A 27,198-nucleotide genomic window follows, 5' to 3' on the forward strand; every position below is an offset into this window, starting at 1 on the left:
CACTTGGAGCCCGGGGTCAGCTGGGGACTCCACAGTTGACCCCAGGTTCTGTGTGGAGCTGCCCCTTTGAAACGCCACCGTGGCATTTCAAAGGGGCAGCGCCGCCCTATTGACAAATCTAATAGTCGATGAAAAAATGCATTGACTATTCAATTAGTCAATTACACGATACTTAACATCCTTGGAACAGGCAAGAGACTCAGAAGAAATACAGCCAAACCCTCTGAATCACGATGACATTCAGAAAAGAGAAAGATGTGAGGGGCATAAGTGAGAAAAAGGAGCCAAACCGCAGGGAAGGGCTAGCCATGGCTGAGATATCCCCACTCTACCTGTATTTCTTATGTGACCCCATCACTGCAGTAGCTGGCACCTCACATCCAGTGAGGCTGACAGACTCACTGGGCCCCTGGGCAAGATTGGGGGACCCAGCTAGCTGCCCCCAGAAGGGGTGGGGCATCAGGCAAAAGGGGCAGGGCTGGGGCTAGCCTCCCCCAGGTCACCCTCAGTGCTCCCAGAGCGTGCCATGTGGGGCTCCAGAGATGATTTAAAGGGACCCAGTACAGTAGCAGTGGCAGGTGCCCTGGGCCCTTTTGAATTGCTGGGCCCTGGGGCAGCTGCCCCCTTTGCCTCCCCCGTGAGTGGGCCTGCTCACATTACAGCCCCTCAGTGAGGCACAGCATCTCAGTGCTGTTATCCCCTTTGTATAGACGGGGCACGAATCAACTTAACGTCAGTGCAACGCGTGGCCCTGACTCCTTGTCTGACCATTCCATTGTATGGCTGCATCATCTTGAGCCTTTGTCCGCCAAAACATCGTCAATCTGCTGTAGGCTGGAAAAAGTTGGATGTAGGTAAACTTGAAATGCCCAAGACACAAGCATTGCTCCAGCGCAGTCTTGAGACTTCCTCAGTCATCAGCAATGAAGATCCAGAGCAGCCATCCACTATTGAAGAGGACTGGATTAACTTCAAAGAAACAACTTACAAACCTGCTGTCGAGATATTAGATTTCCAAAAACACAAACACAAGGGCTGGTTTGATGACAAGGATAAAGATGCCCGAGCTCTTCTTGATAAGATGCATGTGACACATGTGGCCTGAATCAACAATAAAGAAAATGCCTCCAGGAAATCAGCATACACATTCGAGCTAAGCAGAAGGTACAAGTCAAATTACGGCAAATGAAAGAGGACTGGTGGAAATGTAAAGCAGTCAAACTTCAAGACACAGCCGAGAGACATAATGGGCTGAAGGCAGGCAGTCTTTGGGCCATGCGTTGTTGGCTCTATACCAGTACACTCTGCTGATGGCCGCACTCTGATTACAGATACAGCAGTGCTAAAATCCTTGACTGCTGGGCTGAACGTTTTCACAGTGTATTAAACCAGACATCAATGTCTGACAGCAGCCTTCTTGAAGAGATTTCTCAGTGGGCTAATGATACCCAGCTGGGTTTGTGCCTCTTGATGAGGTACAAAAAGTTGTCAAGCAGATGAAATCTAGAAAGGCACCGGGCAGTGATGCGATCCCATCACAGATTTATAAAGACAGTGGTGGTTACCTGATACACCGTCTCACCTGTTTGTTTATCACCATTTGGAAGAAAGAACAAGTCTCCCAGGACTTCAAAGATGACCTGATTGTACACATATACAAGAGAAAAGGTGACTGAGCATGCTTTGATGACTACCAGGGCCTTACCTGCTGTCGATAGCTGGTAAGATCCTGGACTGCATCCTCTACAACTGGCTGTCATTACGGCTGTGTCTAGACTGCATCCCTTTTCTGTAAAAGGGATGCAAATTAGACACATCGTAATTGCAAATGAAGCGGGGGGAATTTAAATCCCCCCTGCTTCATTTGCATAAAAATGGCTGCCGCTTTTTTCCGGCTCGGAGCTTTGCCGGAAAAAAGCGCCAGTCTAGATGCGGATCTTTCAGAAAATAAAGCCTTTTCTGAAAGATCCCTTATTCCTCTTAAAATAAGGAATAAGGGATCTTTCGGAAAAGGCTTTATTTTCCGAAAGATCCGCGTCTAGACTGGCGCTTGTTTCCGGCAAAGCTCCGAGCCGGAAAAAAGTGGCAGCCATTTTTATGCAAATTAAGCGGGGGGGATTTAAATCCCCACTTCATTTGCAATTGCAATGTGTCTAATTTGCATCCCTTTTATGGAAAAGGGATGCAGTCTAGACACAGCCTACATGTGTTTCACAAATAGCAGCATTCCTGAAAGTCAGTGAGGATTTTGTGCCAGTCTAGGCGCTTCAAACATGACATTAACAGCCAGGCAGATTTAAGAAAAATGTAGAGAGCAAGATCAAGATCTCTATGTGATTTTCATGGACCTGACCAAGGCATTCGACACGCTCAACAGAAATGGGCTTTGGAAGGTACTTGGGCGAACTGGCTGTCCTGAAAAATTATCAGTGTAGTTCAGTCCTTTCATGAGGGTATGTGGGGTCACATCCTTGACAACGTAGAGACATCAGCACTTTTTGAAATATCAAATGGAACAAAGCAAGGATGTGCTTGCTCCTCTCCTGTTTAGCATCTACTTTTTGATGATGCTGTTAGTTGCTTTCAAGGATTGGGCATTGGGCATACCCATTCACTGCTGAACTGATGGTACCATTTTCAACTTCTGAAGACTTCAAGCTCGTACCAAAGTCGTCACTACAACTATCCATGACTTCCTGTTTGCTGATGTCTGTGCATTGTTGGCTCATTCACTCTAGGATGCACAGGAACTTTTTGATTGTTTTACTACTTCTGCTCACCATTTTGGACTCACTGAGCGCTTCAGGAAGACAGAGGTTATGTCCCAGTCTGGTCAGAAAGAGCCCAGCACTCCAGTGATTGCTGATGCTGATACTCAGGTGCGGCCCATTCCTATAGGTAAACTTAGCAGCCGCCTAGGGCACCGAGTTAAATGGGGCGCCAAATTCCCTGCCACTTCCCCTTCCCCTAATGCCTGGCTTTGGCCCCGGAGGAGGAGTGTGGGGGTTCCCTGTGCCGCAGGAGGGGGGATTGGCCTGGGGGAGGAGGTGCACGGGGGTTTCCCCGCGCCACGAGAGGAGAGGGGTCGGCCCCGGGGGAGGCATGTGCGGTGGTTCTCTGTGCCATGGGGTGGGGGTTGGCCCCGGGGGAGGAAGCACACAGGGGTTTCCCCATGCCGCAGGAGAGGGGGGTCGGCCCCAGGGGAGGCGGCGTGCAGGGGTTCTCCACGCCACGAGAGGAGTGGGTCGGCCTCGAAGGAGGAGGTGCACGGGGGTTCCCCGCGCCACGGGAGGAAAGGGGTCGGCCCTGGGGGAGGCACACGCCGGCTTCCCCTACACTGTAGGAGGAAAGGGGTCAGCCCCGGGGGAGGTATGCGCTGGCTTCCCCTGCGCCATGGGAGGGGGGGGTCGCCATGGGAGAGGTGCATGCCAGATTCCCTCGGGGGGGGGGGAAATCCTGGGAGGAGGTGGGTGCAGGGGACTCTCTCCCCCCACTGGCACCCTGTTCCCTCTCCCATCTCCCCACTCTCCTGTCCCCAGCCACAGAACTCCATCCCCAGCCCCCCCCCAGCCACAGAACTCCATCCCCAGCCCCCCCGTCTTCAGCCACAGAACTCCATCCTCAGCCCCCCCAGCCACAGAACTCCATCCTCAGCCCCCCCAGCCACAGAACTCCATCCCCAGCCCCCCCGTCTTCAGCCACAGAACCAAAAACCTCAGCCTATATCTGCCCTTGGGGTGGGGGAGGGTGCCGATTGCATGGTTTGCCTAGGGCACCAGTTGCTGGCAGCTAGTCTAGGGCTGCCCCTGCTGATACTGTCCTTAAGGCTGTTGATAAGTTTTGCTACCTTGGAAGTGTACCGTCCTGCAGCATAAACGCTGATGATGATGTATTTGCTTGACTAGCCAAAGCCAGCGCTGCCTTTGGAAGATTGACCAAGCACTTATGGAATGACCATGGTGTTAAACTTCATACAAGGTAACAGTTTATCAGGCAGTTGTCTTGAATATCTTGCTTTATGGCTCGGAGCAATGGACCATATATTGCTGCCATGTTTAGAAACTCGATCAATTCCATATGAACTGTCTCAGGAAGATTGCCTGTGTGAACCGGTAATCACCCAACATTTCTACATGGTGGTCCTTAAGCTGTGTGGTGTTATGGGCATGGAAGCAATGCTTATGAACAGTTTCACTGGATTGGTCATGTTCTGAGAATGAATGATACATGGATACCAAAGATGGTCCCATACTACCAGCTTGTAGGAAAACACTCTATTGGTGATCAGGATAAGCCAGGGGTAGGCCATAATTTTTTGCCACGGGCCACTTCAAAAATTTGTCAAGTAGCTCTGGAACTCACTGGAAGAGGTGGGGCCTCAAAAGGAAGGGGCGAGGCCAGGATGCTTCAGCCTTCCCCACCCACAGACCTGATGGGGATGGGGGAGCCCCTTTGCCCTCACTTCCCTCTGTGCACCCATGCCCCTGGTAGTGGATGAGACTTCCCGTGCTCCCTCACCCTCAGGCCAATCAGGCAAAAACCGTTGGAGCGTCCACACCTCAAGCGCGTTTTTGTGCAAAAAAAATACAGTAAATCAACAGGACAGAGGGCTTTTCCCAGTAGAGTTATTCCTCTCCCCATGAGGAGTAACTCCTTTTTGCTCTACAGCTCTTGTGCAAAAAGGCATGTGTGTGTAACCCACACACCTAGGCTGTGTCTAGACTGGCCAGTTTTTCCAGAAAATCAGCCACTTTTCCGGAAAAACTTGCCAGCTGTCTACACTGGCCGCTTGAATTTCCACAAAAGCACTGACTTCCTACTGTAAAATCAGTGCTTCTTGCAGAAATACTATTCTGCTCCCATTCAGGCAAAAGTCCCTTTTGCGCAAAGCTTTTGCGCAAAAGGGCCAGTGTAGACAGCTCAGATTTGTTTTCCGCAAAAAAGCTCCGATCGTGAAAATGGTGATTGGGGCTTTTTTGCGGAAAAGCGTGTCTAGATTGGCACGGACGCTTTTCCACAAAGTGCTTTTGTGGAAAAGCATCCGTGCCAATCTAGACGTTCTGTTCCGAAAATGCTTTTAACGGAAAACTTTTCCGTTAAAAGCATTTCCGGAAAATCATGCCAATCTAGACGCAGCCCTAGTGTGGTTACTGAGCTATGCAAGTGGTACCTAGACCACAGCAATAGTTAAGATCAAGAGACCTCTACAGCATGGGCTGGGCACCCCCACTAGCTTTTGGCTCAGAAGGTAGAGGCTCTTATACTCCGCTTCAGAGGTCCCAGGTTCAAATATGCCTGGTGGCGGTTACAAATGGGGGCTTGTCCAGGATCTCAACTGGGTCCCTGAAGCTCAGGATACGCTCCCTCACCTAGGGGAAGTATATAACCCACACACCTAGGCTATGTCTACACTCGTGGCTTCTTGTGCAAGAACATCTTGCACAAGAAAACGTCCACACTGCCATGTGTGTGCTGTGCTTTTGCGCAAGAGCTCCCATGGCAGTGTGGACGCTCTCTTGCGCAAGAAAGCACCAACGGCCATTTTTGCCATAGGGCTTTCTTGCGCAAGAAATCCCTGCCAAGCGTCCACACTGCCCTCTTGCGAAAGAGCTCCTGCGCAAGAGGGCTTAAACCTGTTAAAAAAAAGTGTAGCTCTTGTGCAAGGAGCCCTCTCTTACCACGCCGTACTGTAAATTTCCTTGCACAAGAGCAGGCAGGCAGTGTAGACGCTCTGCGGATTCTTGCGCAAGAATGGCCATACTTGTGCAAGAAGCCGCGAGTGTAGACATAGCCCTAGTGTGGCTACTGAACAATGCAAGTGGTACCTAGACCACAGCAACAGTTAAGATTAAGAGACCTCTACAGGATGGGCTAGAAGCCAGCTGGCTTTTAGTTCAGTGGGTAGAGGCTCCTATACTCTGCTACAGAGGTCCCAGGTTCAAATTTGCCTGGTGGTGGTTATATGTGGACACTCCACAGGGGGTTCTTTCACAAAGAGCCTATCAAAAAAAGCATAGTGCTCTGATGGCCATTCTGTTAATGGCAAGCAGAGCTTTCTTGCACAAGAGTATCCATGCAGTGTGGATGCTCTCTTGCGCAAAAGCACATTGCTTTTGCGATGCACTTTTGAGGTGTAGACATGCTTTTGCACAAGAAGTTTTTGTGGAAGATCTCCTCTGCGAAAAGCTTCTTGTGCAAAAACCCTGCAGTATAGACAAAGCCATTGAGAATCAACGTATCCAGACATGACAAGAAAAGTGTAGGATGTGAAGAATGTACAACACCCACAGATGGCAGATTTTTATGTGACATCCATAAACAGATTTGCCTATCGAGGACTGGTTTAGTTGTTCACCAATGGCGTGAAAGAAAATGAGATCCATCAATTGACAGCTCAGTCCATAAAGATGGGGCACTAAGGCACAGAAGCTACGTCTACACTGCAAGGTTTTTGTGCAAAAACCAGAGGAGCATCCACACCTCAAATGCACTTTTGTGCAATTAAATCAGCAGTAAAATGACAGAACAGAGGGCTTTTGCTGGTGTAGGTAAACCTCCTCCTGTGAATGGCCATCAGAGCTTTCTTGTGCAAGAGCGTTCATGCAGTGTGGACGCTCTCTTGCGCAAAAGCACATCACTTTTGCGATGCGCTTTGAGGTGTGGACATGCTCTTGTGCAAGACGTTTTTACGCAAAAACTCTTGCGCAAAAGGCTTCTTGCGCAAGAAGCCTGCAGTCTAGACGTAGCCAGAGAGAATAAGGGCCAGATTTTCAGACATATAGGCACCTAAAGCTTTCAAAAGTGCCTAGAAGGCTACATGCTTTGTATCCCCCAAGAGATACCCAGCTGTGGATAAATCCCTGTAATATTATATTTTGTATTAAGATCTTGTCCTTTTAGATATATCTTTGTTAAGTGTTCTTATAGAATCTCTGTAACATTTCTCCTATAACTTTGTATTAAGATATAGAGATCTTGTAAGAAAAAATGTATTTTGAGCTCTCCTCTTTCCTTGATTGTCCTGTTGAAATGAATGAGGTGTGATGGAGAATGAAAGGTGAGCACCTCCAGCAGCAGTTGCAAGGGTGGAGAAGGTCTGGGAGCCAGATCTAAGACAATACCTGCAGAGTGAGCTCATTAAGAAGACTGGATCTACAGACGCCTTAGGAGTCAAGCAGCAAGTGCCTGCCTTTGGAAGAACTCTTTTTGAAGCAGCATTAAGAAAGGCCAGGTGATGACTAATTGGCTGCATGAGAGGGATAAATAGGAGGCATCTTGCAGAGGGACCCCGGGTTTTCATCTTGTCAACACAGGAGCATGAATCCGGATCCGCAGAAGCCCGGCTCCACCCCTCCCACATCTAACTCACCTGGCCAGTGCAGTTAGGGGGAGCAACTTTTGGTAACAAGAAGACAGAGGCTGTGTCCAGACTCCATGCCTCCGTCGACGGAGGCATGTAGATTAGCCAGATCGGAAGAGGGAAATGAAGCCGCGATTAAAATAATCGCGGCTTCATTTAAATTTAAATGGCTGCCCCGATCTGCCGATCAGCTGTTTGTCGGCAGATCGGGAGAGTCTGGACGCGATGCCCCGACAAAGAAGCCTTTCTTCATCGACACAGGTAAACCTGGTTTCACGAGGCTTACCTGTGTCGATGAAGAAAGGCTTCTTTGTCGGGGCATCGCGTCCAGACTCTCCCGATCTGCCGACAAACAGCTGATCGGCAGATCGGGGCAGCCATTTAAATTTAAATGAAGCCGCGATTATTTTAATCGCGGCTTCATTTCCCTCTTCCGATCTGGCTAATCTACATGCCTCCGTCGACGGAGGCATGGAGTCTGGACACAGCCAGAGTGTGCTTGTGTGTGTGAGTGCATGAGTGTAATGTGTAATATGCATATGATAAGTATTGATTGATCTATGTATGTTCAATAAATGTGGCGTGTTGCCTTATCCCCCTGAAAAAGATCCTGGGTGCTTCTTTTAAGCACAACACAGCTGTACTTTTGGTTGCTTAAAACCCTTTGAAATGTCCGTAAAATACAGCCTGAGGTCATATAGGAAATCCATAGCAGTGGGCGGGGAGTAGAACTCAGATATGAGGTCACTATCCACTGCTCCAGCCTTTCTCCATGCTGAAAAAAAAGGCCTCTGATGGATGGGAACAAAACCAGGCCAGCCAGTTCTCTAAGACTCCAGCAATCCGTGCCAGGTGACTGGGAGGATGCACTGGATGACAGTGTGAAAAGCAGCAGAGAAGTCAGGCAGGATGAAGAGAGAAAGAAAATGGGAGTCTGCTGAGAGAAGAGCACTTACCCATCAGTGGGTGACAGGCTCTGCCCTGGACAAAGCTGTACGGCAACACCTGGTGGGTAATTTTAGATTGGAACTGAAACCCATTTTGGTTTCTCATTTTTGGCTCTGAGTTTGGGAAAAGGAAGGAATGAGAAAGTGTCGTATGAGTATCAGATGTGATCATACGTCCAGTCCTTTGGGTTTCAGCTGTACCCAGGCCAATTCCAGAACAAAGAACAGAAACTGCATCTACAAGAATCCATAAAGTTGACATTTATTGTCATTAAAAGTGTGATTCACTGTTGAGAATACGCCAGGAAATGTAGTCCCTTGGCCAATGCGTGTAAGATGTGTAACTCTGATAAGATGGCTCAGACAGTTAAGTATGAAGTGTAGAGTTATTGACTACACCTGTTATTACATGTTCATGGTGATGTTTATGTCTACGAGTGGTAGTGCTGATGGCAAGAGAAGTTGTACTTGATTACAGACTAGAAGATTTGACCCTCCAACTTTCTTTCAAGAGGAAGAGCTGACTAGAGCTCTTGGGCCTGTTCATTTTCCTTTCCTGCCCCAATGGCTCTGACATCTCAGAAGTCTCATTCTTCCTCCATCTTTAAAACATGGAATTTTTCTTGGTGTTTGATTTTAAAATATTCTCCTGTGAAAACTGCAATTCAATCCCTGTAGCCTTATGTTTAAGACCCTTCTGGAAAGTAACTAGCTTTTGAACGGAAGTGTTGCCAAATCCCATGATTTTGTTATGAGCCTCATCATAAGTATTGCATTCCTTAAAGCCCCAGTACCTGGAGTCAAGTGATACGGTATTATTTCAGCCTTCATTCTTAAAGACACAGGAAGTTTCTAGCTTTTCTGGCTGCAGAGAAAGCTTCCAAATGTGACCCCAGTGCACCTTAAAGGATCAAAAGTGGAATATAATTTTAAAAAACACACCAAATCTATTATTTTTACATAATCTCATTATTTTAAAGCTAATCTCATGATTTTTGTTTTGCCCAAGTCTTGATTATTGAACATTTGGGGTTGGCAATACTATGAAAGTGACTTGAAAAAGTCAGTTTCGGTAGTGTTTAAAGTAATTTTCTAGTTTATTATTTGTCATGGGGTAACACTGCTGGAGCGCCAGGTGGGTGCAGTATGAAGTCCCTGGGTCTTGCCCTAAATAGGATGTTTCCAAAAGTTAAGGAATCTATTCAAAGCTTGATGAACTGCAAAAAAGTGATAGAAAGTCATCTCGATTTTTTTCTGTAATTTTTATCATTGTTGTATTCAAGAGATAGTAACAAAGTAAGAATATACAGGCAGTCCCCGGGTTACGTACAAGATAGGGACTGTAGGTTTGTTCTTAAGTTGAATTTGTATGTAAGTCGGAACTGGTACATATTGTAGGGGAAACTCTAGCCAAACATTTCTCCAGAGCTCAGTTTTATTCTCCCACACCTCACTTCCCTCAGTCCTTTATTCTCAAGCTGAGGTGTCTGCTGAGAAAAGCTGCTCCGCGTCTCCCTGGTCTGCTGGCGGGGGCGCTAGCTTCGCGTCTCCCTGGTCTGCTGGGGGGAAGCAGCTAGTGTGGGGTTGCCTCACCCCGTTTGTAAGTAGGGATCCGATGTAAGTCGGATCCATGTAACCCGGGGACTGCCTGTACATTAAAATTTTAAGCCTAACCAATGTCACTTAAGTGTCTTGAGACAAGGTATCTGAACATGTTAGTATTAGAGTTGAGTGGGTCTAATATTTATTCAATTTTCTTTATAAGGAATTAGATATTATCTTCCAGGAAAATTCTATAAAAGTTATTACATATGAAAAAACCAAAGGTTTTTAGGTTTCCAAGTAGCTTCTGGAATCATGGTTAAAGTTGCTCCTGCTATCCAAATCTGATCAGTATGCCTGTAATATAAATAACTAGACTATTTACCCAGCATTGCTTGGGTCCATAACTCAGTTAATTTAAATCATTGCTCTGGGAATGAGGGGTTCAGTATGCAGGCCGCCCTGGGGAGAGAGAACTACTCCAGCCCTTTCTCACCACAGCAGCTTGGGGCTAGGTAAGAAGTGCCTCTCTATGGCCACTGCAACTGCAGCAGGCAGTCGGGGAGGGGTGTATGTCCCCCAGCTTGGGCAGGTCATGGTTCTTCTGTCCCCTGCGCTCTCCAGATAGAGGAATGGAACAAACTGTGTCCTAACCTTAACCCCACCCCACCCCTGCGGGGACAGCCACCACCAGCTTTGTGATGTACACACCTGGCACCCTGGGGACAAAGGAAGGATAAGGGGGATGCAGAATGTTGGGGGGCTCCTCTGGTGGCACAGTGGCGAAGGTATCCAGAGCCAAAGGTGGAGAGTTCAAGGTGCACTTTCCACTTGCTCTCTGATGGAAGGGAACAGCCAGTAATGTTCCTGTATGAATCAGGGAAGGAGGAAAGCCTAGTGATTCTGTCACTTTTCTGTATGGTTTTATGCATCCCTGTACAAATCAAGTGTGCATGTGGGAGGGCTTCCTCACACAATCAAACCCCTACCTTACTTTAAATTATGAAAAGAGGAAGCCACATACCACATTTAGTGGTCCTAGCTCTTATCATTAAGGAGGAGTTTTTGAACAGACAATTGGACATACAGATTTGCTTGTTCACAAACTCTCAAATATATGGTAGTTTAATAATCATGCTCCTGTAAAATTGCCAGTGGATACAGGCAGCCCACCATAGATAGAGCCCTGCAAATCCACAGGCCTTCACTGATGTGGATACAGATAACCACAGCTCATTTTTGCAGACAGGGATGTGGATACCAATTCTGTATCTAGAAAACTGCAAATTTGTGGATATCTGTGGGTGTCTGTATCAGCGGATGTCAGTGTGGCTATCTGCAGTTCATTTTTGCAGGTACAGGTGCATAGGGTTGCCAGATGGTTTAACCAAAAATACCCCCCCCCCAAAAAAAAAACCACTGGGGAAAAAATTCTGTTGAGAAGAAAGTGGGGAGACCAAAGTTGTTAAACAAAAAAGGACCCTGAGAGTTAAGCAAAAAAATTTTTAAAAATTAAAAAAAAACAGAAACAGCCTGACCTTTTTGAGGCTTTTTGGCCCTAACAAGCTGCTGGCAGCCGCCCGCCATCTTGTCTCCCTGTTCAAGGCCAGACAGCGCCCCTGCAGAACCCAGTAAGCACCTGGGATTTTCGCCTCTTGGCCGGGAAAAAAAAATCAGAAGATACCAGACATTTTAGGTGTCCAGTATTTTCTGTATTTTTTTTTAAACCAGACAGGAGGCAAAAATCAGACTGTCCAGGTCAATACCCGACAATCCCACAGGTGCAGACACAAATACAATATTTGTAATCCTGCAGGGTTTTGATCATAGTACCCCACCATATGGGTTTGGCTGCAAACTTTCTGGAAAATCAGAAAAGCCACACGCACTTGTAAATCAGGCTAACAACCTTCCCTCCACATTCCTTGTGCTCCAGGTACTCCAGCCTGCAACCCTCTGGAAAGTGCGGGACCCAATCCGCTTTGTCGGGGCATGGGGAGCACAGGGTTCTCCCCCCACTGGAGGGACCAGCTGAGCCAGACCCAGGGCAGCTAGCCTGGCTAGCTCGGAGATGAGCGAGGCCTTCCCCTCTACTGGTTATGTGACAACAGCACCTGAAGCGACAGCATACGGACCAGTCCTTTAAGGTACCGCGTGTGGAAGGGGAGGAGCTGGGGAGGAAAAGTCCTGACGCTCCCGCTGCTCGATTGGCTGCCGTAGCGTCTGTCTCCCCGGCTGGGCGCACGGATTGGTGGGTGGTCCGGGGCCGAGGTTATGAATGGGGAAGCCGGTGGCGGACTGGCTGCATTGCAAGCAGGAAGTCAGGACAGCGGCGGCAGGTGGGGGCGCAGGGCGCGTGCTGTAGCGTGAGCTGGGTGCCGGGGGGGGGGGGGGGGGTCTCGTGCTCCCCACTGGGGGGCGGGGCGTGCCTGGGGCTCGAGGGGGGAAATCCTCAGATCAGTGGGAGGCGTGGGGGGGTGAAGGCCCCGCGGTGCAAGGGGCACAGGCCTTCCCCGGGCTGGGGAGACGCCGGGTGTGAGCCAGAGCCGGGGCCTTGGCACAGGGAGTTGGGGATGCGCCCGCAGCTGGGGGTGTGTGCAGGCACTTGTGGGCGCAGATGTTGCTGCAAGAGAAGCGGGTGACGGTGCAATGGGGCACGGTCGGGAGGGTCTGATGCGGAGATATAGTCGCCTCTAGGGTGGGCTTGGGGCAGCTAATGCAGGCAGGATCCCTTATCCAGCTTTTCGCAGGGTGCTGCATCCTGGGCTGGGTGTGTCGTTGTACAGTGGTGCTGGGAAGGGCAATTGTGTGGTTTTGTGGGTGAGCCAGATAGGCTATTGCATGACTGTGCTTGTGCCCCTAGTTGTGCCCATGCCACTTTGGCTCAGCTGTGGGGCACAAGCTGTCAGCTGTCTGTCCTCGCTGACTTTCTGCTGTATGGGAGTGTGGTGAGGAGGATATAGCCAACCTAGGGACGGATATTGGAGTGTAGGGTGGGGAGCTGTGAATTGGGACTGAACACAGGTTGTGGATTGGGACTGAGGGACACCTGTGCTCTCTCTGCAGGTTGACCAGTGAGATGGTGGACCCCCAGTACGTGTTGCCTAACGATGTGGGGCTGGCACTTCTGGACTGCAGTGAGGCCTTCCGGCTGCTGCTGCAGGGTGAGCGGCTCTATGCCCACCACCTGTCGCGTGCCTGCTGGTATGGGGGGCTGATTGTGCTGCTCCAGACCTCGCCTGAAGCACCAGCCATCTACGTGCTGCTCTCCCGCCTCTTCCGCGCCCAGGACCCCAACAAGCTGGGGGAACTGGCATGCTCTGCTGGCCTCACTGACGAGGAGTACCAGGTACCGCCCTACCCAAAGGCCTGGGTTCTATTCCGTCCCCAGCTCTGGGTGGGGAGCAAAGTCTAATGGTTTAAAGCAGTGGGAAGGGGCTGGGAAGCTGATCTGCTGGGTTTGTTTGGCTCTGATATGGAATTCGCTTTTAGTGGGCTAGAGAAAGGGAAGGAAAGGTGGGTGCCTGGCTGGAACTGATCTTTCCTCTTCTCACCTAGGCGTTCCTGGTTTATGCTGCTGGCGTGTTTTCCAACATGGGGAACTACAAATCCTTTGGGGACACCAAGTTTGTACCCAACTTGCCCAAGGTGAGTCTGTGGTTGCGGGGGGTGGAGGTAGGGACCACATGTCTGGGGCACAGGATTGAAACATGTTTTGGAATGTCTATGGGAAAACACTGCTCCCCAACACAGATTCATCCTCCTGCCAAAAGCTCTGTGCAAGCTGCCTGCAGCAGGGTGTGTATTTATCTGCCTCACCCAGCTATTCATCACTCTCCATCCCCCTCACTGGCTGCGAGGCAGGTACCTGATTGAGTTGAATAGTCTATGGAGAGAGGCAGGGGGAGTTTGCTGTTTGCCCCGATACACATATATCATGGTTCCAGCCCACTTATTCCCCTCTCAGTCACAGCTCAGTCCCTTTCTCCTTTGCCTCCTAGGACAAGCTCCAGCAGCTGATCTGGCAGAGCCAGGCATTCCAGGAGCAGCCAGAGGAAATGGAGTCACTGTGGGGTAGATGTGGGGAGCTGATGTTCTCACTGGACCCACGGCAGAGACAGTTGGGGCTAGGAAAGAAGGTAATACCCCACTTGTGCACACATGATGATTCTGGAGGGTTGGGAGCAACCATGGTGGATTGATTTAAATCAGTGATTAAACTACTGATTTGAATAGTGATTTAAATCAGCCAGCAGGAAACCTTGATTGAAATAGCCTATTGTCATCTTGTTTTTTCTTTGTACTTTTTAGTTGCTTTCCTAAAGTAAGGTTTATTCTCATTGGTTGGTATAAACCCTTCATATGGGTTGATTTATGGTTTCTAGACTACGAGGAGCCACTGCGGTCGTCTGATTTCTTATCAGGTCACAGGTCATAGGGCTGCCCTGAATTAATTCCTGGTTGAACTAGAGAACTAACTTAAGGCGGGAGCTTTTGTGCAGAACAGAAACTGAAAGAACTGTGGTTTCAGATAATGCAGATAGCAGTGCTTGCTCCATTGGCAAACTGATGGCATACCCAGGTCTCACTCTGCTCTGTCCTCTGGACATGCAGGCCGTTGTGAGCTGCATAAAGCTTGGCTCATCCTCTGCCATTAAAGATGGTTTAGCCCCAAATGCTCATATAAGTATGCAAGCCGTGCACTTCCCCCTTTAAGATTTGAGGAGGGCTCATCCAAGTACTATATTCTTCTATTGTGTATTTCTTCCTAATGGCTTGCAGTACGTTTTGGGCTTGACAGAGCCTGTCAGGAGTTCAAACTGCATTTTAAACACATTTTCTTGGGAAAGAGAAGTCTATTTAATGATTAAAAAATTGGCTGTACATTTAAAAATTTGATTAAAAATCCTAGCAATTTCTAGTCACCCTAGAGCCAGGGGAAGATGAGGGTTAGCTGGGAGACGAGGCGCGCAGTGAAAAGATAGGGCTGAGCTGTCTCTCTGTAACATCCTGCCCTCTCCCACAGGGCATTACCACCTATTTCTCTGCGAACTGCAGTTTGGAAGATGCCCAGCTAGCCCAGAGGTTCCTCGACTCACAGGTACCTGTTGTTGCGCAAACATGGGACGTTCCCCGGGTCCCCCCGTGGCAACCCCAAGCCTGACTGCTTTTGTGGGGTGTGTTTTCTGCCTCTGCATTGCTACAACCCTTGCATACAGGGGAGTGCCCAGCACCAGACTGGCTCCCATTCTGATCCCAGAACCTCTGCATGGGATTGTAGAGTGCCCTGTGAGTGGGGAGCAGTGTCAGATGGGGGTAAATCTCTTTGTCTGTCTTAGACCATCAGTGCCTACAACACACGGCTCTTCAAGAAGAAGGATGAGGCAGGGCAGACGTGCTATGAGGTGCGGCTGGCATCCGTGCTGGGCACTGGTAAGACTCCCCATCCTCTGCCCTCTCACTGGATCTCCTTGGTCTGCGCTCCCCACAGCACCCACCTCCCTGACTCCCTCTGACTTATGCTTCCCACACTGTCTGGATCTGTCCTCAATTCCCCAACCTGTACTCCCTTATACCACCCACCTCGCCTGCTGCCTGGCTCCCACTCCCATGCTAGTCCCCAGTCCCTGCTGTCTTCCCCTCACCTCCCCATTGAATTGTGTGTCTCTGGGTCTCTCTCCAGACGCACCTGTCGATCCTGAGCTGGCCCCCAAGCTGCGCTGCTTTGAATTTGAGAGCTGCAAGTTCTGTGTGACCCGCGGGGATTACGCACCCCTGCTGGAGAAAGTGGTGGAGAACCTACAACGTACAAAGGCATGCATGTCCCTTCGGCGTATGCACTGGGGAGGGGTTGGTCCGAGGCTGTGGGAGGGTGGAGGGCGGGGATCTCTCAGTAACGTTTGTAGGTTTTAAACCCTAACCCTGGCACCAGGGGAAAACCTTAGTTTTATATCCGGAGAGAGGGGATGGTCTTGGAGCCAAAGGACTGAGCCTGGACTCTTGGGTTCTGTTCCCAGTTCTGGGAGGCGGAAGTGGGAGCCAGGACTCCTGGGTTCTCACTTCCTGAGGTTGAGGAAGTGGCAGAAATGTATGGAGGGGGTTGGGGAGAGGAATGGCTGAACTCAGAGGAATAGTCATTATTGATCAACGATCTTTCTCCCAGGCTTATGCTGCCAATACCAACCAGGAGAGCATGCTGGAACATTACATCCACAGCTTCACCCAGGGCTCCATTGCTGCTCATAAGGAGGCTTCCCGCTGCTGGATCCGTGACAAGGGGCCTATTGTCGAAAGGTCAAGGCTGGGAACCAGGATGTCCCCAGCTGTGGGAGGGACATGGTGTTTGAGCAGGGAGGCGCGGCAGCTAGGGGTTTTGAGAGAAGTCAGGTGCCAACTGGAGGGGTGGGAAAGGAGAGGGATTTGTTGATAGGGATATTTGCCTCCTGGGGTCAGCGAACCAGAGGGATTTGTCTCCTCTGCCCCAGGGCAGGCCAGGCCATCTAATGTGCTTTCTCCTCCTACAGTTACATCGGTTTTATCGAGAGCTACCGAGACCCCTATGGCTCCCGGGGGGAGTTTGAAGGTAAAACACACTGGCCTCAGACTCTGAGGGCCGCGGTTTGAAGTAGTGGGAGGGAAGGGGACGTGCTGACTGTGAGCCGGGGTGAGTGCTTCCCGGCATGTGTACTTCAACTGTGTTAGGGTGTGGCTGACTGCTGAGCGGGGTGTTTCCATCTTAGGGGTGTGTCTCTTGCAACTGTGTACTGCAGGTGTGTTTTGAGGGCTGTGGGTGTGTATTGTAATTGCTTTGGGGTGCCTGTAAGGGAGGGAGTGTAGTTTGTGCCACTGTTTGGGTTGCATTTGGTGGCGGTGGGTGGAGCGTGGCTGGCTGGCAGAGAGGCAATATTAGCTAGCCCCTTCCACAGCACCCACTGTCTCCCCCAGGATTCGTGGCTGTAGTGAACAAGGCCATGAGCGCCAAGTTTGCGCAGCTGGTGGCATCAGCTGAGCAGCTGCTGCTGGAGCTGCCCTGGCCCCGTGCTTTCGAGAAGGACACCTTCCTCATGCCGGACTTCACCTCATTGGATGTGCTGACCTTTGCAGGCAGTGGGATCCCGGCCGGCATCAACATCCCCAACTGTGAGTGCTACCCATGATCCTTTGTGCCTGTGCCACAGACCTCTGCACCTCCCTAGGGCTACCCAGAATCCTCCCTGCTTGCATCCCTATCCAGAATCTCTTGTGCCTCCCAGGCATTATCCAAAATACTCTCCTACCCAGGCACTATCCAGAATCCTCTACGTCTGCATCCCATCCATTGGCACAGGAGACCAGACCACATGTAAGGCCCACGGTCTGTCCCCTTGAGTCGTCAACCTCCTCCTGGCCCTGGAGAAAGCTACTATATACAATACCAAGAGGAGGATGCTAGACGAGGGGGTTCTCTGCGACTGTGGGGCCTATTTTTGGTCCTCCCTTGTGTCACGCATCCAGGCAGAGTTCCTCTGAGTGGCGTCCACTGGCTCCATCGACAGCTTTGAGGAGCAGTGGGCGCTGTCCGGGGTTCTCTGCTCGGTGTCCCCGTCTGGTTCCCTTGTTTTAAACCTTTGACCCCCACACCTTGATCCTGTTATGTCATTATTTGTCCCCAGAAATTAGTTGGACCCTGGGTCTAGTCATTTTTCCCACAGGGCTGGGGGAGGGACTTTGAGAAGTGGGTGGGCTGTGCCCACCCACCCCTCCCATTGTTTTCCAAATAGAGTTGCTCTCCCTTCATGGTGAGGGCTGGCCCCAATGTCCTAGCCAGGCTATTCGGGGCATGGAGGGTTCAGCAGGGACTCTTCCCCCTCGCAATCAGTGCTGACCCCAATGCAGCACTAGGGGGCGCTATGCTGCAGACAGTGGGTGGAGCGTTCAGTGTCCCCCATCCAGGGACAGTTTTATTAAGGTTTGCTTCCGGAGCGCACACCATGCTGCTGCTTCAGCCAGAGCTTCCTCTGGACGCCTCAGCAGACCTTCAGTCCTTAAAGGGACAAGATGGGTAAATCTACCCTGGCATTCGCTCTGCAGTTCTACATGGTCTCCCAGTTAATGAGCAAAATATAACCTCATCCAGCCACATCTCAGCACTGTCATTGTCATTAGAGCCTCCCCTCTTTCAAGTTCTGGTATGTTCAGTGGGATCTTCTGCATCTCTCTCCAATTTATTTCAGTGATAGAAATGTAGCCGTGTTAGTCTGGGGTAGTTGAAGCAAAATGCAGGACAATGTAGCACTTTAAAGACTAACAAGATGGTTTATTAGATGATGAGCTTTCGTGGGCCAGACCCACTTCCTCAGATCAAGTGGGTCTGGCCCACGAAAGCTCATCATCTAATAAACCATCTTGTTAGTCTTTAAAGTGCTACATTGTCCTGCATTTTGCTTCAATTTATTTCACATTCAGCAGAAAGTTTCTGTGGCAGTTGTAATACTGCAAAGAAGTTCCTATCTTGTGGAATGGCAGTGCCCACCCACTAAGTGGTCAAATCAACATAACCAGGTAATTCCAAGTCACTGGGCATGTGATAAGCTACTTGGAAAAACATACAGAATTAATGGAATTACAAACTATCCAGAGCCATAAAACACTGTAGATCAACCGTGTCATTCAATATCCTTTACATCAGTCTTGTCTAGAATGCCAGATACGGTACAAGAATAGGTACTGGGCCTGGCATGTGACCAATATGAAGACAACCTCAGGTGCCATCACCATTCCAATACTTCTGTTTAGATTTTAATGTTGAGGGGCCCCTAATGGTTCCCAAGTCAGCATCTGTGTGACTCTTCTCTTTCTAGCCAGACAGCCTTACGTGTCAGTGATCCTTAAGTGTTGGTGATCTGTCCTCTAAGCACTGCTCTTTCAGGTTCTGCGGTCATGATTCCCTAGTTGTGTCTTTTAGTGGCTAGTGCAAATGTCCCATTAATCTGATCAGCAGTTTCCAAGCACACATGGTCAACAGCACCCTGGTTTCCTAGCTGAACAGGAAATGTTTCTGGATTCGAGCCTCTGTGCCATGGACAGCAGCTTATACCATCAGCAGTGTTAGGTCATCTTCACTCTTGGAGTCCCTGGAGTTCCAATTCCTGTCCTTCTCTTCATTTCCTTTGGTTCTCATTTGCCTTGTCCTGTGTGGGTTTGTTGCGGTGCTGTTACATACCAGGGGAAGCCACAGAGAAATAGAAGGTGGGATTCTACGCTGCACATGCCTCCTTTACTGTCTTCGGCTTGTTTTTCAGACACTAGGCTGGGGTGAGCAATAGGCGGATTATGGGGTCAATCTGGATCACCAGGTGCTTTTGAACAGATCTCAAATCTTTTTATTTACTTATCATCAGCATCATTTATAATGCTGGAGCACTGCTCTGACTGTCAATTTGGGGTAAATTGCTTAGAGACAGGGCTACTTGCAACCCAAAATGGGGGGTTCCTCCATATAAGGCACATCAAACAAGTCAAAAAGAGCACTTCTGTTCACCACACTGGCCGGCAAGAGGTCATGCAAGCAATTTCCTTAGACATTCCAGTTCTTCTTTGCCACCACCAGTACCTCTTCTTATGCAGATGTGAGGTTATGAAAACTAATTTCACCAAATCAAAAAGGGTTCTTCTGATCCCACATTCCCAGGTCAATTTAGAACCCAGAACTTACTCAAAAGAGCATGCTGTGCCAGTCCCTTAGAATCTAAAATCTAAAAGTAGAAAGAAAGGGAAAGGAAAAGAAACTAAACAAAACTATTTGAGTGAGTTGAATCAAAGTACATACCCGACTGCAAAGTTCATGGTGCAGGCTTATAGCAGAGGTAGAATAATCTGTCTTAAATCAAGTCTCTTGAATACCTCCTCTGTTAAGATGGATCATCAGTATTTTCAAGCTTCAGTTCCTCTCAAAGATCCTTCAGAGTTGAGAATCCTGCCTGAAGACCACATGGAGGAACTTTTAGGGTCCTTCATATTATCCTAGGTCATGTGGAAGAGGGACTCCCATTGCTCTATGTGGAAAAGTACAGCTACAGAATGGAGTTTGTCACATGAGCAAGTCACCTGTCCATGCATGACTCAGGCCTTTATAAACAGAAGCCATGGCCCGCATTTCAGATTGAAGGTTTGCAGGAAAGTCCACTCAGTGTAGGGGGTGCCTCTCATGCTTCATTGTTCGTTGAATATTTTGATTGGCCAGTCATCCTGAATAGTCTTTCTGGGACACACTGACTAGCTACTCTGTGGGTGTTACTTCTGGAGCTAACAGTTGAAATACAGAGATACAGCTAATGTTCATATCTTGAAGTACAAAAATGATACATGCTTACAAATAGTACAATCATAAGCTTTACATAGACATTTCAAGTAGCCTACTTTGTACAAGATTTGTTGCAAACATATAACAGTGGTTGCAACAATGATCTGTAAAGACATATCACAATCTAGTAAAGTCACCTTATTATTGTTGGGTTTTATTATTTTTTCTGGAGTCTGGACCTTGATTATACTTTAAGCAAGAAATATGGACTTTGACCAAAATATAATTCACTACCCCGGCCTAGACTCTCCCCTTCCCTGGGAAGTACTATGTGAATATTTATCTTCCCACTACAATCTTAATTTGCCTGGTCTCCATCGCTGTGGGCAACTACTGGTGCCCCTAGCAAGAGCACACCATGCACTTTCTAATCAGTGATCTCTTTCATGAGTAGCAGAATTTTCTGAACATGTTAATGCCAGTTTGTAAGCTGCTTTTATCTGTTTCCATTTCTCAACATTATGTTTACAGTGCTCAGGTGCAGATTGCAAGTTTATAGGTCAACCAAATGCAATATCAGTGGGCAAATGTTCTAAACTTTCATATTAAACAAAAGGATGAGAAGAGGGTGGCTCATGCCATATATAGTTATAGACAAAAATCACTTAATAGAATCCTGTAATGCATTAAAGATTAATAGATTTATTTGGACATAAGCTTTTGTGGTTTTTATCCATGAAAACTTATGCCCAAATAAATCTATTAGTCTTTAAGGTGCCACAGGATTCCTCATTGTTTTTACAGATACATACTAACATTGCTACCTCTCTGAGATTTATTAAGGGAGTATGTCCAATTTGACTTGTTCTTTTGGCAAGGTTTTCAGCACAACCTACAGAGCCTGACTCAGCCTTCCTATATGCCTATTGCCCCCATGGATGTATGCAGTTCTGCCAGGTGTGTCAGTTGTGCTGTAACCTTTGGAGTAAAATTATTTGCAGACTCTGCCCTTTGGTCCTGATGGATCCTTTGGAGGAAACTAAATTTTAAAACTGTCACCAAAGATCTTGTCTGCCATAGTGTGTCCTGATGTGGTGGTGGGAAGGGAAGATAGTCTTGGAAATACCTAGTGGAGTGATCCCTAATTACTAAGATGTATTCATATCCTCCTTTGCCTCTGTCTAGAAGCAAGAAGTCTCTGGATTGAAGCCCAAATGGTTTAGTTGCAACTGTGAACTTATAACACTCTGGTGTTCTGGTGAGGGTTCTTTTGCTTGTCACATGGGCAGACGCTAGGAACAGTGTCTGATGTCTCTCACCTTCTGGGTCCAATAAAACCAATCTCTTGCAAGCCTGATTACTTGCTTTGCTCCTCAATGTCCCATTTTTTCTTGTAGTTCTTGATGTACCTGCCTTTTAGATTCTTCAAGTAATACCAGTTAGTTTGGTTTTCCTGTATAGTCATATCTTGTAGCACATCATATCTTCAGTGAGAATCAGCTTCTTGTGAGGCAAACTAGGGCTGGGACAAGCAAATCCTGAGAGGTTGTTTTGTGCTGCTCCTGCAAGCTGCAGGGAAAGTCTTGTTACGTTTTTTTCCTGGTAATAGGCCTTTAATATAGATTATACACTCAATTTTGGCAGGCTCACATTAGTTTTTCCCTCCAGGTAACTCCTGAAGCTCAGTCCTGGGCAAACTGCCTTGATCACAGCTTCCATTGTCTCCTGTTTCTGAGTACCCCTTTTGAATTGCACATTGTTGCCCAGTCAGACTGCTTAGGCTTAGCCTGTCCTCTTGGTCAGCAGTCCCCATCTGTCCCATGGATTTTTAATTTTCCTTTGAAGTGGTGCTATTTTCTGGGTTGGGTGGCAGATTTTCCACAGGGTTTTGGCTTGTAAATTTCTTTCATGCTTTCCTGAAACGCTATTTCAAGCCATTTACATTTTTCAGCACTGTGTGTGTGAATTGACTCTACTTCGATTATTTCTGTTTGCTCTGCCTTTGCTGCAGCAATGATCTTATCTTGCACTGCCAGCAACAGACAGTCCTCCTACTCTTCCTGCCCATTGAAATGGCTCACCCATTTGATTAAAGCAAGTCAATGTTTTGCTGCCATTGCACTGTGACTTGTCCCGGAGATGCCTAGAGATGCAGATGTCTCTTAAATGCTCATCTTTTGGCTTGTATAAAAGTTCTGCTACCTCCATGTGGCGTCCCCTAACACTCTCCCAGCCAAAGTGTTTGGAAATAATGAAATCTTCCCTGGCAACTTTCCCTGGAGCAGAGTACAGCAGCTCCTAGGGAGGTTCGTCTCCTGGCAAGGTCGGATGGATGCAGTTGAGCCTCTCTTGGCTGAGAGTGTAACACTCTCCTCTCACAGTGCTTGCTGACCCCAGTGCTGGTGCAGTGGTAGGGGTTGCTATGCTGCAGGGAGAAGATTTGGGGGCAAGTGGGGTTGAGCCAAGTGTTTCCTTCCCCCTGCCCTCCAGATGATGACATTCGCCAGACTGAAGGCTTCAAGAATGTGTCCCTGGGCAACGTGTTGTCAGTAGCCTACTCCACCCAGAAGGAGAAACTTACCTTCCTTGCAGAGGAGGACAAGGTGTGGGGGAACTTGAAGCTGTGGGTCGGAGTCGAGGGGCATTGGCAGAGCTATGGAATTCATAGAAGCCCAGGGCTGGGGTAACAGGGATTTCTGGGTTGGGACTTAGGGGCCTGCGAGAGCTGGTTTGGGAGCCTGTGGCTGGCATAGCAGTGGGGTTGAAGGGCCATGGGCAGAGCTGGAAGCGGGGGTTAGGGAAGGCCAAGGCTGGGATAACAGGGATGTAGTAGGTCAGGGCTGAGGAACATTGGCAGAGCTGTGGGGGTTGGAGGAAGGCCCAGGCTGGGGAAGCAGGATCTGTGGATCAGGAGGGAGGGTCACTGCACACACTGGCTGAGCCTGAGGGTCTCTTGCAGGACCTGTACATTAAGTGGAAGGGGCCATCGTTTGAGGTGCAGGTCGGGCTGCATGAACTGTTGGGGCATGGCAGCGGGAAGCTCTTTGTGCAGGTAAGCACCCCTTTGGTGGGGGATGGAGGGAGGGGCCAGGGATCCCTATATAAAGGCAGATGGGGCTGCATCTCTGGTTAGTGCACACGGCAGTGCTGGCTGAGAGTGATGGGAAGAGCTGTGATGTCTCCGTGGATACTCATGTCTCTCCCATTCCTTAGGAGAAAGATGGCACCTTTAACTTCGACAGGAACACTGTGATCAACCCAGAGACGGGGGAGCTGGTAAGGAAGCTGGGAGAGGGAGGGAAGAGCACTGATTTTAATGGGTGGGAAGGGAGAGAGCCATCTTAGACTGAACATCTTTGATCACCTTGTGGGCCCCACCGGCCAGTCCTGCATCCCAACCCCTTTAGTGTCCTCATGCGTATCTTCTCCAGACTCCTTCCCCTACATTACCTACAGGATCCCATTGACTTTCTGTTCTAGTCCTGCCTTGCACATTGCCTATGAAGTTCCCTCAGGTGCTAGCCCTGCCACACAACCTTGTCCTACCCCCCACAGGTCCGGACCTGGTATCAGAGTGGCGAGACATGGGACAGCAAGTTCTCCACCATCGCATCGAGTTACGAAGAGTGTCGGGCTGAGTGTGTGGGGCTCTACCTCTGCCTCAACAAGGATGTGCTGCGGTGAGGGGCCGGAGGTGTGGGCTGTCACCAGGCCTAGGGACAGCAGGCAGATTGGGGTCACCTGGGTGGCTGATGGGTTCCTACTACCTGGGTACGGAAGGGGTAGTGAGTGGAGACATGGGTTCTCACACTGGAGACTGTGGGACAGTGGTGGGAGGCTGGAGGATGGCAGGGCTTAGGGCTCAGGATAATGCTGCTGTCCTGCAGAGACTTGGGGAGGAGAGGCCTGTCCCAGTCTATACACATCCCTTGTTCCCAAATCTCTGCTGTGGGACCTAGTGTATTTGTAAGGGGCTCATCAGGGGTGGATCTTGGATGGAGGAACCTTGCAGAACTTGGAGTAGGGGCACATCTTGGGGCGAGTGGGGGTGGAGGGAGTACTCTGCAGAGTTTGGGAGAGTCAGAAACTAGGAATTCAACAGCTGCCTTTCAGTGGGGGGGATGGCAGGTGAGGAGTTGCCCATTGGGTGTCTCTCACTTCCTCCCCCGCCTCCCAGGATTTTTGAGCTGAAAGGTGAGGATGCAGAAGACGTGATCTACATCAATTGGCTGAACATGGTGCGGGCTGGTCTCCTGGGCTTGGAGTTCTACACCCCTGAAAATGGCACCTGGCGCCAGGTGAGGTGGGGGAGAGGGGGACAGGCAATGGCCCTTGAAAAGGAGGCAGGGCAGCCTTTGATTCCTCCTCTGGGCTGAGTGTGGCAGGGCTGCTGTGTGTGGGGTAGCCTGGGTTCTGTCCCAGCCCTGGGAGGGGAGTGGGATCTAATGGGTTAGGGCAGCCAGGACTCCTGGGCTGATCACTGCACCTTGCTGCCCTCCACCAGGCTCACATGCAGGCGCGTTTCGTGATCCTGCGGGTGCTACTGGAGGCAGGCGGAGGGCTGGTGACACTGCAACACACCACAGGCGCCGATGGCAAACCCGACGCACTCATCACTCTCGACCGCAACAAGATCTTGCCCGTGGGGAAGCCGGCTATTAAGCGGTTCTTGAGCAAGCTGCAGGTGAGGGGTGGGCTGGAGCTGCAGGGAGCAATCTGGGTGCTCAGGATGGGGTGCTGTCTTCAGTCAGTGCTGGCCCAGTGGAACTGTGTGGAGTTAGGAGGTGCTGTGCTATTCGACAGTGGGGTTCAGTGAGGAAGTGCTGTGAGAGGGACCATGGCAAGGGTATTTGGGCATGCGGGAGTCCAGCTTGGGGGACCTGGCTGGGTCTCAAACACCTGTGTTGCAGGTGCTGAAATCCACAGCGGATGTGACACGGGGCAAGGAGCTCTACGGGGGTTACTCGACCGTCACAGATGAGGGGCCTGAGCGTTTCCTGAGCCTGCGTGACACTGTGCTGCTGCGCAAGGAGGCACGCAAGATGTTTGTGCAAGCCAACACCCGCCTGGAAGGTATGGAATCCCCCAGCACTGCCCAGCCCCTATGCACCTCATTACAGAGCAGTGCTGCCTGGAGAATATGGAGTTCTCCCAGTCCCCCAGGTTCTCCCATCCACCTAGCTCTGGGGTGACACTCACCTGACAGGTACAATTCTGTCCCACACTCCCACTCCTGCTGCCCCTCTTGGGTAATGAGATCTCTGGCTTACCCCAGTCCTATGCCAGCTGGAAGGTCAGGCCTTGGTGGCAGGGACAGGATGGAAAGGGCACTGAGTAGGGGTGATGGGCAAAGGTTGGAGTCCAGGAGGAGTGAGTGATGTGGGACAACAGGGTGAGGGCAGGTGGAGGGTCACAAGAGCAGGAGGTGGGTGCAATATAGAGGGCTATGAGGGAGCAGAGTGACAGGGAGGGTAAGGGTGTGGGAGTAACACTGTGACCTCTCATCCCCCTTTCCCTCCACAGGCAAGGACATGATCTTGGTGTGGGGCGTGGGGGGGAGAGAGAGAGCGTGTGAGTATGAGAGGGGGCCACAACAAAGGCAATGCCATGATCCTGTCTCCCTCCTCTTCCCTAGGAGAGGACGTGACCCTGGTGCAGTATGAGGGCACCGCAGCTGGACTGATCCGCTCTTTCACCGAGCGATTCCCTGAGGATGCTGAGCTCTTAGAGCGCCATCTACTGGAGCTGTCAGATGCTGACGCCCACTTCTGGGCAAACCAGGACTGAGAACAGGGAGACTCTCAATGCACCAGGGACTCAATACACTTAGTTTTTGTATCTGCCTCTCGTCTCTTTCTGCTGCGTCCCATGGGGCAATGGAGGGTGGGGGCACTTGCTCAGCTCCCAGCATGTGTCCCACAAGGGCATTTAATGGGGCTGCTCACCACAACCGTAACAAAAAGGCAGGATGTTTAATAGGCCATAGAAACTGAGGCCTTTCCCCTAAAAACTCACCTCTAATAAGGGTCCTGGTTCCCCTTTCCTTCCACCTGCACAAGCCACCAAAACAGCTTCCTTCCCAGAGTTGGGTATAATACCGAAGAGTCCCCTTCCCCTTCTCCCTTCCCCCCCACTCTAACCACTAGACCTCACTCCCCTCCAGAGTTGGGATGAGAATCCTGAAAAGTTCAGTGCATTGTCATTCACAATAATATATCTGAATTCAGGTTCAAGCAGCAATGCATAGAAAGATGTAGCTGGCTTCATAGATAATTACCTCACTTGGAGTTCCCTGTGCAGCCCTGGGGCCAAAAGGGCTAACATGACCCTTGGGTGCGTGAGCTGGAATAGTGAGTAGAAGGGAATGACTTTTCCTGTGTCCCCAGTGTTGGTGTGATTGCTGCTTTAATGCCGGGTCAGGTGTACACGCTTCCAGCAGGGTGTGGAATGCTCAAAGGAGGGCCCCAAAACTGAGTCAGGGCTGCACAACAAGCCTTACGAAGGGCTATATGATGAGCAGCTCAATCTATTCCACTGATCAAAGTGAAGGGTGAGAGCTGACTTGATGGCATGTGTAGATACTTCCAGATAGAAAAGAGAGCAGGTAATAGAAGCTTTTCAACACTGCTGCAAAGCCATAGCAAGATGAATGGCTGGAATATTGAATGTAGACAGAGTTAATAGTGATCTCTGATGTAATTTCCACAGCCATTGGAATGGCTTCCCTGAGGAGGGGTGGGGATTCACCAAGAGGCTTTAAGGTGAGACATGATCCAGCATGTGTGTGCTGAATGGGTCTGATATGGTTTTGGCCATGGAGTCTCTGAATCCCCCTGTTCATTTCTTTTGGAGACTAGGGGGAGAGCAGGGTCACCTGAATTGGCCTCAATAGAACCCTAACATTTGCAGGTCTGCAGTAAAATGGCTGTAATCAGATTTCATGTTTCAGGGATTCAGGCCGTTATCTGCAGTGGATCAGAAAGGGATTTTTTTTGTTCAGGCCCGGTGTATCTGGGATTTTTTTCCCCCGACTTCCCTCTGATGCACCAGAGAGTAGCTACTGCTGG

The 27,198-nt window shown here is 49.7% G+C and overlaps 1 protein-coding gene across 2 annotated transcripts; it reads left to right on the forward strand.

The window, feature by feature from the left end:
- The first annotated feature begins 12,086 nt into the window (after nucleotides 1-12,086).
- On the forward strand, nucleotides 12,087-25,974 carry DPP3 (dipeptidyl peptidase 3). Of its 2 annotated transcripts, none has more exons than XM_075938980.1 (18): nucleotides 12,087-12,188; nucleotides 12,916-13,198; nucleotides 13,408-13,497; nucleotides 13,851-13,988; nucleotides 14,876-14,950; nucleotides 15,189-15,282; nucleotides 15,533-15,663; nucleotides 16,013-16,143; nucleotides 16,374-16,432; nucleotides 16,795-16,989; nucleotides 22,622-22,734; nucleotides 23,091-23,183; nucleotides 23,345-23,407; nucleotides 23,687-23,811; nucleotides 24,309-24,429; nucleotides 24,636-24,815; nucleotides 25,042-25,204; nucleotides 25,767-25,974. In XM_075938980.1, exons 1-18 carry the CDS (start codon nucleotides 12,124-12,126, stop codon nucleotides 25,916-25,918), a joined length of 2,271 nt encoding a protein of 756 aa, XP_075795095.1. In that variant the 5' UTR covers nucleotides 12,087-12,123; the 3' UTR covers nucleotides 25,919-25,974. The 2 variants fall into 2 exon arrangements, with proteins under 2 accessions (XP_075795095.1, XP_075795096.1); XM_075938981.1 differs by lacking the exon at nucleotides 12,087-12,188 and adding an exon at nucleotides 12,194-12,215.
- The last annotated feature ends 1,224 nt before the right edge of the window (nucleotides 25,975-27,198 follow it).

The sequence above is a fragment of the Pelodiscus sinensis genome, chromosome 11 (assembly GCF_049634645.1).
Source record: "Pelodiscus sinensis isolate JC-2024 chromosome 11, ASM4963464v1, whole genome shotgun sequence".
Taxonomy (NCBI): domain Eukaryota; kingdom Metazoa; phylum Chordata; order Testudines; family Trionychidae; genus Pelodiscus; species Pelodiscus sinensis.